Raw genomic sequence first — 13,095 nt, forward strand, 5'->3', positions numbered from 1 at the left:
CTTGCAGTCCTGGTAATTTATATACCATTCTAGGCATTGTGCAAGACTAATTCTTACTTGGTCTGAGCGCCACTTACGAAAAGCAACAAACTACCCTGGGGCAGGAGTGTGTATGTGTGTGGGGCCCACAGCCCACCCCTCCACATCATAAATCTGCCGGTTGTTGGAAGAGAAAAATATTAACAAACATCTACCACCACTGCCAGCCCTAATGTAGAATGTGAAGAGAAAAAAACAAAACTGCAAATGCAACCCTGGGGGAGGGGGAGGCAGCATGCCAAAAGCTTAGACCTTTAAAGGGGATCATTAAGGAATCCTTCCTCACATTTAATCCTCTCTGGACTGGAAATTAGGCTCACAACCATATCCTGGTTTTATTTTTATTTTTAATATTTAAGTATTTGGTACAGGGTCTCACTGCACAGCTTGGACTCGTAGTGACCCTCCTGTCTTGGCCTCTCCAGCACTGGGATTACAGGTGTGCACCACCACACCCAATTTCAGGGCCATCTCAGCATGAGGTATCAGGGCTTGAACTCAGGTCCTTGCGCTTGCCAGGCAGGTGCTTAGATCACTGAGCTATCTCCCCAGCCCCTATATCCTGGTTTTATCTACATATTGCTCTTCTTATCCTAAAAATGTTTAGGATATTTAGAAACCTTTTAGGTTAACATAGTTTGCATATAAAATATTTTGTATATAAGATAATCTTAAAAGATATGTATTTAAAAAAAAGATATGTATTTTTGTATAACCATGGTGTGTGTGTATATATATATATATATATATATATATATATATTTACATTATTTTATACGTGGCATAATTGCTTATAAAATGTTATAGATTTATGAAACTATTAAAGCACTTATTTGTATCAGCAAATATTTTTAAACATAGGCACTATAAGTATATTAAAGTAAACCTTACTGTTTAAGTCAATACAAATGATTTACTGTTATAATTAAGTCCATTCTACTTAAGTATTTAGAGTACTATTGTAGTATGCATGATTTATTTTATATAAGGAAAAAATGTGAAATTTTTACTAGAAAGTTTCCCAAGTGCTGCTAAACAGTAATAAATGTGTGTACCTAGCGCAGACGTCCGACTGACCTAGGGGGCCGGGATCGCGCTCCCGCGCCGCAGCGCCCCCTAGCGCCCGCCCGCGCGCTGACCCGCTGTCCTTGCTCCCCGCAGGCATTGGCAAGAACGTCATCTGCGACCGCACGGCCACGCCGCTGGACGCCTTCCGCATGATGTCGGCGGCCCACTACTACCCCAAGCTCATGAGCATCATGGGCAACGTGCTGCGCTTCCTGCCCGCCTTCGTGCGCATGAAGCAGCTGATCGAGGAGGGCTACGTGGGGGAGCTGCTGGTGTGCGAAGTGCGGGTGCACGGCGGCAGCCTGCTGGGCAAGAAGTACAACTGGAGCTGCGACGACCTGATGGGCGGAGGCGGGCTGCACTCGGTGGGCACCTACATCATCGACCTGCTCACCTTCCTCACGGGCCAGAAGGCCGTGAAGGTGCACGGGCTGCTCAAGACCTTTGTCAAGCAGACGGACCACATCAAGGGCATCCGCCAGATCACCAGCGACGACTTCTGCACCTTCCAGATGGTGCTGGAGGGCGGCGTGTGCTGCACCGTGACCCTGAACTTCAACGTGCCCGGCGAGTTCAAGCAGGACGTGACGGTGGTGGGCGCTGCCGGGCGCCTGCTGGCTGTGGGCACCGACCTGTACGGGCAGCGCAACAGTGAGGCGGAGCAGGAGCTGCTGCTGCAGGACGCCACGCCCGTGAGCAACTCGCTGCTGCCCGCCAAGGCCTTCAGCGACATCCCCGCTCCCTACCTGCGCGGCACCATGAAGATGATGCAGGCCGTGCGACAGGCCTTCCAGGACCAGGACGACCGGCGCACGTGGGACGGCCAGCCGCTCACCATGGCCGCCACCTTCGACGACTGCCTGTATGCACTCTGCGTAGTGGACACCATCAAGAGGTCCAGCCAGACTGGCGAGTGGCAGAACATCGCTATCATGACGGAGGAGCCCGAGCTGAGCCCCGCCTACCTGATCAGCGAGGCCATGCGCCGCAGCAGGATGTCCCTCTACTGCTAGCGTGAACCTGGGGGGATAGGGGAAACGCATAGCGGGGGTGAATAAACGTCATCTGAGAAGGGGGACCCGAGCCGGGTGAGGGACCCCTGACAGTATTGCTGGACTGAGCACTACCCCGGGAGTATTCAGGAAGGCCTGCCATCCCTGTGATGCCCTGCTGGGTGTTTGCAGTAGAGGGAGGAGGTCGAGCAGCCCTGGCTGCCCTGCACTGTGAGAAGCAAGGAGGGGTTGCTTCCTTCCCTACCTCATCCACCCGGGCCCTTGGCCTCCTGGAAGGCCAAAGTGTGTATCTGAAGGCAAGCTGATGTCACTAACATGCCTCACAATATCTCCAGCATGCCTGTTGGTCTAGGGAGGAGGTGCACGTTCCAGGAAGCCGCTTTTTATTCTGCTTAAGGTATCTGAAGGAAAAGGAGGTGGTAGCCAAGTGCAGTTTGGGGATGGTGGCTCTTTGGCCCTTCACCTGCTGCCATCAGGGAGCTCAAGCACGGCTGCCAGAGCACAGGTTCCCACAGGCTGCAAGGTGAGGTCACCATAGCGATGCAGGGATGCAGAGAAGAACTGTCCCTCTGGGCTCGACCTCAGTGGGACAAACACAAAGAGCTTCCCTGAAAGGGTGGGAGAGAGGAAGCAGTGGTCATCACTACCCGCTCTCCAGGCAGCCCAGACAACGCCACACTGCAAGGGGGTCTTGCTACGAGAGTTCATTTGCTGCCCTTTAGTACTGGGAACAGCCATAGGCCTCTGTGTCCCAGTGTGAATTCTCAAACTTGCAGCGGGCTTTATGACCCACCTCTAGTTAGGAGTTGTACCCAGCTTTGTGGATGGAAAAGAGAAGCCTTCACTTCCACTCAAATCGAATTCCCTTCACTAATTGAGAAGAGGTGAGGTTTTCATTTGCTTTAGCCCTGGCTCTCAGGATGTGGGTGCCTGAAAACATCTGAAAAGATACTAAGCAAAATGACAGCGAGGAACATAGTTTTCAGGATTTCTAAATTGGAGGTATAGGGATCTCAGAGGGGGAAGAAGTCTAATGTTGCAAAAATTTCTCGTACTTGCTCTCTGTTGTTTTCTTTTTCCCTTTACAGAGATTTCATGAGTGACAGAAAGCCCGAGCCAAAAGGAATACCTGGTCGCCTGCACACACACACGCATGCGTGCTGTGATGCTTCCTGTCATGAAGGGGCATGGACAGCATCATTTAAAATTCAGATCTGGTGTTGAAAGAAAGCCTAAGTCAAGTACATTTTGAAACTGAGGTGTTGTATTTCTAACTTTTCATGCCCCATAAGCTGTTTGACAAGGCTGGATGCGGGTGCTGTTCCTTATAAGTCATACAACCTTCGTTCACAGACTCACCGAAGTCACAGTGTAGTCTTTGGCGTAGAGTTTGGACTTCTTCGCAGATAGCCAGCAGTAGAACTAGAGGGAATGTGAAAGATCTGGAGCCCACCCCTAGCCTTAATCCAAAATGGCAACACCTAAAGGCACACAGCCGACCAGTTGCATCCTCCATCCCCCCACCAACCCCACACCCCCACCCCGGGGTCCACACATGTCAAAGCCCCGGCTACTCACAGGCACACCGTGGATGTTCCAAATACCAAAGGGAGCTCACTCATCGTCTAGGATGAAGGAGTAAGGATGGCTCACTCGTGTGCCCTGGCCTTGCTGCTACATAGCAGAGTGAGTCAGCTGAGACTCTCCGTGGCTCATCATGGCCCCTAGTTGGTGGACACGTCATGGCCAGCATTTCCAGTTGTGCTGTGATCACTTGTCTGGGTGAAGTGAAAGTAGCTAACCCCATAGGCCTCATTTTTCTAAGGCGGATATTCTTGGGGGTTCAATTTTATGTTTGTGAGCCTCACTGATACTTGAGTGATTCCCAAAGGCCTCAGGGCTCTGTGATACATATTCAGTGTCTGAAACAAAAATTGTCATTCAAGGCTGGGAGATATAAAAAGAATAGACTTTAAAGGAAGCATGAAAAAAATTTTAGTAAGTGTACTCAAATTCTAGCTACTGAAATGCATGTAGTAAGTAGATGTAGGAACAAGGAAGAATTAGGACCTAGGCCATTCATTTTTTTTCTAGCAGAAGAATGACAGCAATGGGGAAGAGATTTTTTTTAGTGTTCTCACTACTCCTGTCTTACCATGTGCAAAGCCTTGGCCAGGAGCAGCAGAGGCTGAAACTGTAAGCACTCCCCAAAGGGAGAATGTCTCAAGCCCAGTACACTTGAGGACTTGGGAGTCACCCCTAACTTTGACTTCAGACTAAGTCCCAGCAATAATCCAGCCCCTTTCACTTTCCCATGTTTCAAGGGCCCAGTGGACACAGCATGGTATTGTGTCCCCCTGGCCTAGCTTGTGCCTGTTTTTATGTAGATGCTGCTTTTGCTATTGGTCAGGGCTTTGTCTGAGTTATCCACAAGTGTTTGGGAAGTTGCAGGCTTATTTGGAAAGTTCGGAGTCTGTGACCACTGTCAGTTTCCCTAAGACTTTTCCCCTCCCTGGGAAAATGGCCCTGTGGAAGGCCTTCCATGTACCTTAGCATACCTAGTCACAAACGCCACTGTGTTGGGTTACCTGCACTCCACAGGAGCAGTCTTGGCTGGCCGGCCAACCCCAAGACTTCCCCACTATATGCACACATGCAAGCACATGAGCTCGTGTGGTCCATGAGCTGATGCTGGAGGGCTGGGGACAGCCATGCTCTTGACACAGGAGAAAGTAACCTGGCCGGAGTCGCACGACTGGCAAGCAGAAGTAGGCTCACTTAATCCACAGACTTTCTTCTTTCAACACAATTTGGGCTTTGGTGGCTTTGGTGTGAAGAGCTCTCCATGTCCAACCCCAGGGCAAATGGGTTAGTGCTGTAATAAGAGTAATGGGACCTCTACAGCCTCCTACTGAGCAGGCAGCACCTCTCAGCCTCCGCCAGTAGGTTCCTAAAGCTGGAAACAGAAGTAGTCAATTCTTTCTTCCCCTTCCCAAATGAAATTATCACTCAGCTTCTTTTAAAATGGATTTTCTACATCAATTTTTGATTGTAGGTGACCAAGCAAACCCCCAAGTTGGAGATTTTCAAAGCACTGGAGTGATAGATGGTTGTGGACCTGCAGGGGCCCAAGTGTAGTGGAGAACCTTTTCTCAGGGAGTTGGGCTATGAAGGTTCATTTGCCACAACTTGGACTTCAGCTCTGTGTTTGAACCCTTTCAGTCCTTGCTCTCTTCATCTGGCCTGGTAGCTGCAATAATGATTTGACCTGTGTTTACAAGTTAGCTGCTGAGCACAGGAGGAAATCAGCTGCTGATGATAACCTAGGCTGAAGAAAATGCAGGTGTATGGGAAGGGATTTCAGAGTCTGCTATCATCAGTCCTTGAATTTTAGATCCCGGAAAGAATAGGTGATGCCCTGAGCTCAGCTCACTTCCTCTGTGTTAGGAAACCCAGCTCTACAGCCCACCTGCTGCATGCTTCTGAGCTTTCAGGTGGAGACAGGAGACTCCAAGAGGGGAGTGACTGGGCTGGAGGTCCCTTGGCTCGTTGGTAGAGAATTTAGTTTTAGGCATCAGAAGTGCATCAGACTGTTTTCTCTGAGCTGTTGCAGGAGCTCTCTTGTGTTTTGAATGTACTTGCTAGTTGTTTACCCTTTTCCATCATGACTGTAGTGTTACCCCTTGTCTCTAACTTGTATTTTATTTGGCAAGGGTGGGGCATACATTCGGATGTTCAGCTTTGGGTTGAAGTATATTGCCCCTCTTCCCTGTGACCGGATACAAATGTAGGCTGTGAGCAGCTACCCGCTGCTTGTCACACTCCACCCGCTGGCTGTCAAAGCTCTGGAGTTCACAGGATGGAAGTCATGACATTGGGGAACTTGTTGGAAAACAAAATCAGCTAATGAGAAGCCTACAATCTGGTTCCATTTTGGGGCAAGGGAAGAGGGCTAGGAAGGTCCCAGAGGCCTCCTGGTCTTCTGGCACTACTGGCCTGGCCCACCCCACACATAGAGGCAAAGGATTGTCCAGGGTGCCCACACTTCTCCCTTGTGCTTCTTTGAAAGGGATGGTTTTAGTGGTCCTGTCAAAGGCTGGCCTGTAAGCCAGTGCAGTATCCAAGTGATCACAGCTAGGATGTGAAGGTCCTAGCCTATTGGCCCTTTTCTCCTCTACATTGTACTCCCTATTGCTGGAGCCCTTGAAGGGCCTCCCAAGAGGCTGGCTGTCTCCTTCCAGCTCCAGCTCTGGAAGAATTGCACTACCAAGTACCCTCAAATGTGGCCATCCCCTGGGGACATACCAACAACGCACAGAGTGAGACAAAGCACCTACTAAGTGCAACGGCTCGATGCTTCACTCCACAGTCAGAGCCCCGCTGGGCACGGAGTGCACATTAGCCGTGGAGCCTTGTGTCCCTACCTCTCCCCTTCCCAATACTCCCTGCTGTCCTCTGCAGCCACACAAGGGCTAAGTTACTCACAGAGTCCCTTGGTTTCTCCTTGCAGACACAACGACTCACTCGTTTTGCCAAGCGGAATCCCAGGTTGGGAGACAAAGCTGTGGCCTGACCCGTTCCTTTATGCTGCCCTGTGCCTTGTTCACAGAAGGGAAAAGTATCTTGCAATTACAGTTTTCTGTTTGCTGCCTGGTGCTTTTCATTTGTTTTGTGTGTATATGTTTGGGTTTTTTTTTTTTTTTTTTAACCAAAATTGCATCAGTTTGGTTGTCCTTGTCCAGTATATATTTATTGTGGTCTACAAACATGAGTATATATATGTATGTAAATGTATAAAAAAGCAAACATATATAAAAAGTCAAGGCATGTATACTAGATATTTTAAAGAGTTAATTTATCAAGGGAAAAAGATGTGTGTTATAAAGAGTCTATATTTTATATATAATGTAGATAGCAAAAATAGCTTATAAATTATAGGCTTTGGTTTTTCTTTTTTTATTATTAAAGCAACAAAACAAAACAAAGGACAATGCAACTGCTGTTAGTGTTTTAAAGGCCAAACTACTGTGGGAGGTGGCCTTCCTGCGTCCGCCAGGGGCTTGGGCTCTGCTGCCCTGGCTCCTGCCAGATGCCCTTGTTACCTGTGTGATGGCTGGGTGTGGGACGCCCTCGCAGCCAGATGGCCTGGGCTGGCCTCCAGCTGCTTTCCGAAGAGTGCGGTGGTGGGGTAGAAGGACACAAGTGGCAAATAAAGATTTCCACGAACGTACAAAGCCGGTGGTTTCTTGTTTCCTACGCACAAGGCTCGTAATTTAGGCACCTGCCCAGTGTGAGGGCTGGGAGCACTGAGGGGCGCATCTGAGGTGAGCGCATGCCGAGGGAGGCTGTCCCAGGTCAGCACCCCTGCAGCTGACCGAGGGGAGCCCGCTGACCTTCCGCTTCCAGTTGGGAATCATTAGCCGTGAGAACTGGAGCCGATGGGTTCAAATCCTCATTTTTGAAATGTGAAAACAGGGGTGATGATTTATGTAAGACCTCTCCAGTGTGTGTGTGTGTGTGTGTGTGTGTGTGTGTGTGTGTGTGTGTGTAAAGCTAATCCAAAAACGATAGCTAGCTTTAGGAGTGGGGCGGGGGGGACAAATTTTAGAGTCCCCCTTCTTTCAATATTGTAACACCATGCTCTGAAAGACCCTCGCTGCCAGGTTCGCTTACCTATTTACAAAGGGATCTCCACCCATTTGTTTTCAGCCTTAAGGGCAGCCACTGTGAACTGAGTTTAGCGCAGTTTGAAACGTGGCACAGGCGCTCTCCCAGGTGGCTGGCCCCTTCTTTTCTATCGCTTTCTCAGTCAGAATGCACAAGAGAGCGTCTTTGGGGCCACGCTTTCTTTTTACTTAAACAGTTAAAAATGAGAATACCACAAAACCTGTCATCTCGGGATTCATTTCTTCTTCAGCAAGTCCTGATGTTGAGTCATTTAGAACGCATCAAAGCCGCCAAGCCCCTAACTTCACCCCGCACCCCTGCGTCTGCGTCTGTGTCTGCGCAGCTTGTCGCTGTGCGCACACACGCCGGTCTCACACCTCGTGATGCTCCAGGGCATCTCAGCAGTTCTGACCAAGGCTGAGGAAGAGGAGGCTTTCAAAGCCAAGCGCACCCTCTGCCAGGTGGGATGCGTCCCGGCACTAGCGCTTGGTCCTTGTGTTTCCTTGGCAAAGTGACCCCCTGCAGCGCCCAAGGGAAGTCTCAGATTTCCTAAGCACTTAGAGATTTTCAGTGTAGTAGCTAGTCATTCCTTCATAGGTTTTTGGATTTTCTTAGTGATATTGGCTTCTGCCAATTTTAGGCCCTTGTCTGGCTTTGTAAACCAGGGATTATGGGGATCTAGCATCCCTAGCTTGAAATCCAAATGTTGTAAAATGCAAAACTTGTCGAGTGACAATATAATGTATAAGAAGCTTTGGATTTTAGAATATTGTAGACTGTATTAAGAGCTGGAATGCTTAACAATATACAGATATTCCAAAGTCCCCAAGTCCCCAAAATCTGACACACCATTAGTTCCAAGTATTTGTGGTGAGGGATACTCAACCTGTACTATCTCTCTCTCTCTTTTTTTTTTTTTCCGGAACCAGGGATTGAACTCAGTCCCTTGCACTTGCCAGGGAAACATTTATTCTACTGAGACATCTCCCTGGCCCCTGTACTACCTCCTATTAAATCTCAGGATATGAACAACTACTTTCCCTGCTCCACCTATTGCCTGAAAGAGTCCCAGTCGTGTAGCAGATCATTCAGGTGCTTAGTGGTCAACTATGAATCCTGTCTGTCTCCCCACCTGTCCCCCAGCCACAAAACCATTTTCCACCTTCATCTCTGGCTTCTTTCATCCCTGGGCTTTTAGCTTCTGCTGTGATAAGTCTGAGCAATTCATCTTTTAAAATGAATGGATGGCTATAGTTATTAGAGAATGAATCACATACCTATAAAATAGGCAAAAGTCAGTATAGATACAAAACCTTTGCCTCACTCTAAGCAGGAGGCTGCTGTTCTTTTGTGTATGGTCGCCTTATTCTTGCCTAACCCAGACAAGCTGCCTTTGCCTGGATGTTGGAAGCTTTGCCCCAAGCGTGCTGGAAGGTTGTCCAAAAAGCCTAGCTAACAAATAGGGGAAAGACACATCGTGCCATAGAGCTGGTGCCGAGTCAGGCCCAGATGACACACTGCAGCTTGCTTGAGCCAAAACTACTGAAAAGCTGGTGCAAGTTGAAACCATTCAAAATTCTCCGCCTTGTTCATTCAGGTACAGGCCCCTTTCTGAATCTTATCTCTGGCTCTGCATCTGTAGAATAAATTCCTGAGGGGTGACTTGGGCTGCGACTGCTGTTGTAGCATTTCTGTGGTTTAATCACAGCTCTTCAAGATAAACCCCGTATCTTACTTCACTGTTGGACTCCCTCGAACATGACATGGGGATTACAGAAATCTGCTAATATTACACAGATTCTGATCAACTCGGATCCCACCAAAGTTGTCCCCTTCAGCCATGTGTGCAAATGAAAGACTAAGTCACTTTTAGGAGTCTTTCCTGGGGAATCCCAATCAGCCCTTGGTCTCCAAAGGGGATTGATTCCAAGACCCCTATAGATACCAAAATCCAAAGATGCTCAACTTCCTTATATAAAAGACTATAATATTTGCATACAATTTACATACCCTTGTATACTTTAACCATCCCTAGACTACTTATAATAATACCAAGCAAATAATATGTAAATATTTGCTCTTCTGTATGTTTAGGGAATGACAGGGAAGAATATATACTCAGTGCTATGCAATTCATATATATACATATTCAATGTGTACTTATACCTCCAGGTGTGGAGCCTGCAGATATGGAGATTCAGCTGTTCCCTACACCCCCACTTCTAACACTGGGGATTGAACTCAGAGCCTCTGCACTGAGCTACATCTCCAGCTCTTGTTTTTCATTTTGGGATCAGACTTGTGACATCTTTCCCTCCTCCCTCAGCCTCAGCCGCCAAGAGTGTTGGAATTACAAGCATGTGCCACCATGCCTGGTTTCAGTGAATTCATTTCTTGGTCATTGATGGGCTCAGTCCTAGAATTACAATCTATATTATGACCCGTTCATCACTGGTCATGAGTGCCCTAAGGAGGCGGAGCCAGAATATGGCTGAGGTGGCTACAGCCAATGTATGTGGACCATATGAATGGAGCCCACTGGTTCAAGTTCAGCCTTCAACTACACCCCCAAAATCCCTCTTACGATAAAATTAATGGGTATTAATCAGGTCTAAGATAGGTAAAGATTATACTAGGTTTTCTTGGGAATGGGCGAATCACAGTAAACTCCGAGCCATAAAGATCAGGCAGGCATAATAACTAATGAAGTCCAAGGAAAGAAAGCCAGATCAAAGCTCCTCTCTCATCTTACGCCTTCAGAGCTGCTGGCAGGTGTGGCCAGCTCTTCAGTGTGCTGGCTGAGGAATCTGGACCTGATGTTCAGACTTCTGACATGAAGAAAACCATAGCGGAAGGGGTCATTCATGCCAAGGGTAGGACAGATGAGATAGAAACACAACTGGAAGGCAAGAGAGCTATGCATTTAAGATATGGAAGGTTGCAAAAAAAAAAGGTCACATGACATATCTGAACTATGCACCCTATGTGGCGGACAGGCCTGAATCTGTTCTAGGAACAGCTTGTTTGAGGAGGAAGAGGACTGCAGATGAAAAGGAATGAGGGAGGAATTTTTACAAGAACTTGAAAGCATCAAGTGTTGTCAGCACTTACAGGAAATGCTTCAGTGTCAGCCACAGTGTTAACTAAGCTCATCCCCAACACCCAAGTTCACCTTCAACTCTTGTCTTTCTTACTGCTTTTCCTATTTGCAGATCTCCAAAGCCTAACATCTTTGTGGATTTGTTATCTGTCTTTTTACTCTGTCCTACCCTTCTGAGGCCCCTTGCAAACGCCATTCAGGAACCAACAATTTTGCCTTTTCTGGACACGCAGAACCTTTTAGCTGGATCTTCTCTCTTGTGGCCTGTGACATCTGGGTTTTGCCATACTCTCACAACTGCCTCTTCCTTCACTCATCCACTCATTCACCCTACAGCCATCCAGTCAAGGCTTTCCACCATCACCTGTGTGCCCTGCCCACCCACTTCCTCCTCCTTACATGGGGAAAGCAATCAGGGACATCCTTTCCTCCTAATGCTGGATTTCACTCTTTCCCAGCCTTTGTTCTTCCTACCTTGACTCTTCCCAACTTTTCCTCTTCCCTAATTCTTCAGTGAAGCCAATGGTTGCTGATCCGGAGCATGAATTCAGGGGAGTCTCTGAATTAGATGAAGGAAAAGGTGCATCTTGATTTTCTCTAATGCATTCATTACCTTTAAGGCAGACACCAGATTACAATGGTATTAGCAGCATCTGTGGGCATCACCAGAAGATCTCATTGCTGGATTTGCAAGGATCTTGAAACAGCATCCACAAGGGCTGGCCAGATAGCTCAGCAGGTTAAAGCACCTGCTCAGGCAGATGCAGAGCCTGGGGTTCAGTTCCCCAGCCTGCCGTGCCAGCCCTGCCCCCAGGGCATGCTGTGAGGGAGCAATCCCAGCACTTGGGAGGCTGAAAACAAGAGGATCACTATGAGTCCCATCTGTGTAGTGAGACCCTATAGACCCTGTACTGAATACATAAAAAAAAAAAAAAGAAATAGCTTCTACACTCATCACTTCTCTGAAATTATGGAATCCACTAAGCCACAACCAGATTTAATGCTTCCATTAAAAATTATATATCTATATCTATATATCTATATCTGCTGGTCTTTCAAAAGGAACAGTTAATGCTTTTTTTTTTAATTTCTTACAACTTTGTTGGTGTCCTTTTTTAACTAATTTTTCAGGTTTATATCTGGTAACCCAAACAACTAATTTGAGGCTAACATCATGCAATACAGCAACAATTGTTGAATTCCTACTACTTTGCTTAATGAAATTTTGTATTTTCTAATACTTTTTTTTTACTGTTTGTATTTTTTTTTACTATTTGTATTTTAAAAAATCTCATACATTGCCCTATCAATAATTGTTTTAAGATCTGAGTGACTCTATGGCAATATAATTTATTCTGTTATAATCATACACATTGTTTTATACATTAAAAAACCTTTTTGAGGAGAGAAAGGAGCCGGTGTTCCCAGCAGGATCATTAGTTCCTTGGGTTGCTGAGAGTAGACATACCATCAAGAAAAGCTCAGAACTGCCAAATGTTGCAGAAATGCCTTTGCTCGCGTCTTATTCCTCATCGCAGTTTTCCCAAACTTATTGAGTATGATTTGAGTAATAACACAAGTAGTTTAAAGGATTCTCTGACATACATGATCCCTCTGGGTATTTGAAGTTGTCTGTAAGATCTTGCTCCCAAATTGTGTTTCCCAGGCTAGAGGTACATCACAGGACCAGCTCGATGTAAGCAGTCCTTGGCACTCCATGACACCCCCTAAGTCAATTTTCCTGCAGAAAATTAATCCCAGCTCTAATTATTACTCAGTGAGGAGACTAAACTGTGACTAAAGGTGGGTAGTGGCAACTTTGGAAATGCAAACACCACAGAAGTCTATTAAAACACCCCAATTGTATTAAAATTATATGATGAAAGTTAAAATCCCTTCCGTCCCAAACTCTCATTTCATTTTCTAATGACATTGCATTTTTTAAAATAAGAAGTTTTGAAACATTTTCTTACAGGAACACATAAGACTGGACTTATTTTTAATGACTTTATTGAAAAATTCACATTAAAATTCTAGTGAATTAAAAGAGAAGAAAATTAAACTTTATCAATATGGAAAAAATCACTAAACCATAACAAGAAAGGAAAGAAAGGAACAAAATATAGGACTAGGTGGGTAGCAAAGGGCATAAGGATGTACCTGGCAAGTGCAAGGTCCTGAGTTTGATCCCCCATAAAAAAAGAAAGA

The 13,095-nt window shown here is 46.6% G+C and overlaps 1 protein-coding gene across 2 annotated transcripts in view; it reads left to right on the forward strand.

Annotated features, from left to right (window-relative positions):
- Gfod1 (glucose-fructose oxidoreductase domain containing 1) overlaps positions 1-7,337 on the forward strand; it is a 110,992-nt gene extending 103,655 nt beyond the window's left edge. For both annotated transcript variants that reach the window (XM_004628351.2, XM_023712120.1), the window contains exon 2: positions 1,201-7,337. In XM_004628351.2, the coding sequence (XP_004628408.1) occupies positions 1,201-2,120 (920 nt within the window). In that variant the 3' untranslated portion in view covers positions 2,121-7,337. The remainder of the gene's footprint in view (positions 1-1,200) is intronic.
- Positions 7,338-13,095: the final 5,758 nt, after the last annotated feature.

Source organism: Octodon degus, unplaced genomic scaffold, assembly GCF_000260255.1.
Source record: "Octodon degus isolate 3935 unplaced genomic scaffold, OctDeg1.0 scaffold00023, whole genome shotgun sequence".
Classification (NCBI taxonomy): Eukaryota; Metazoa; Chordata; class Mammalia; order Rodentia; family Octodontidae; genus Octodon; species Octodon degus.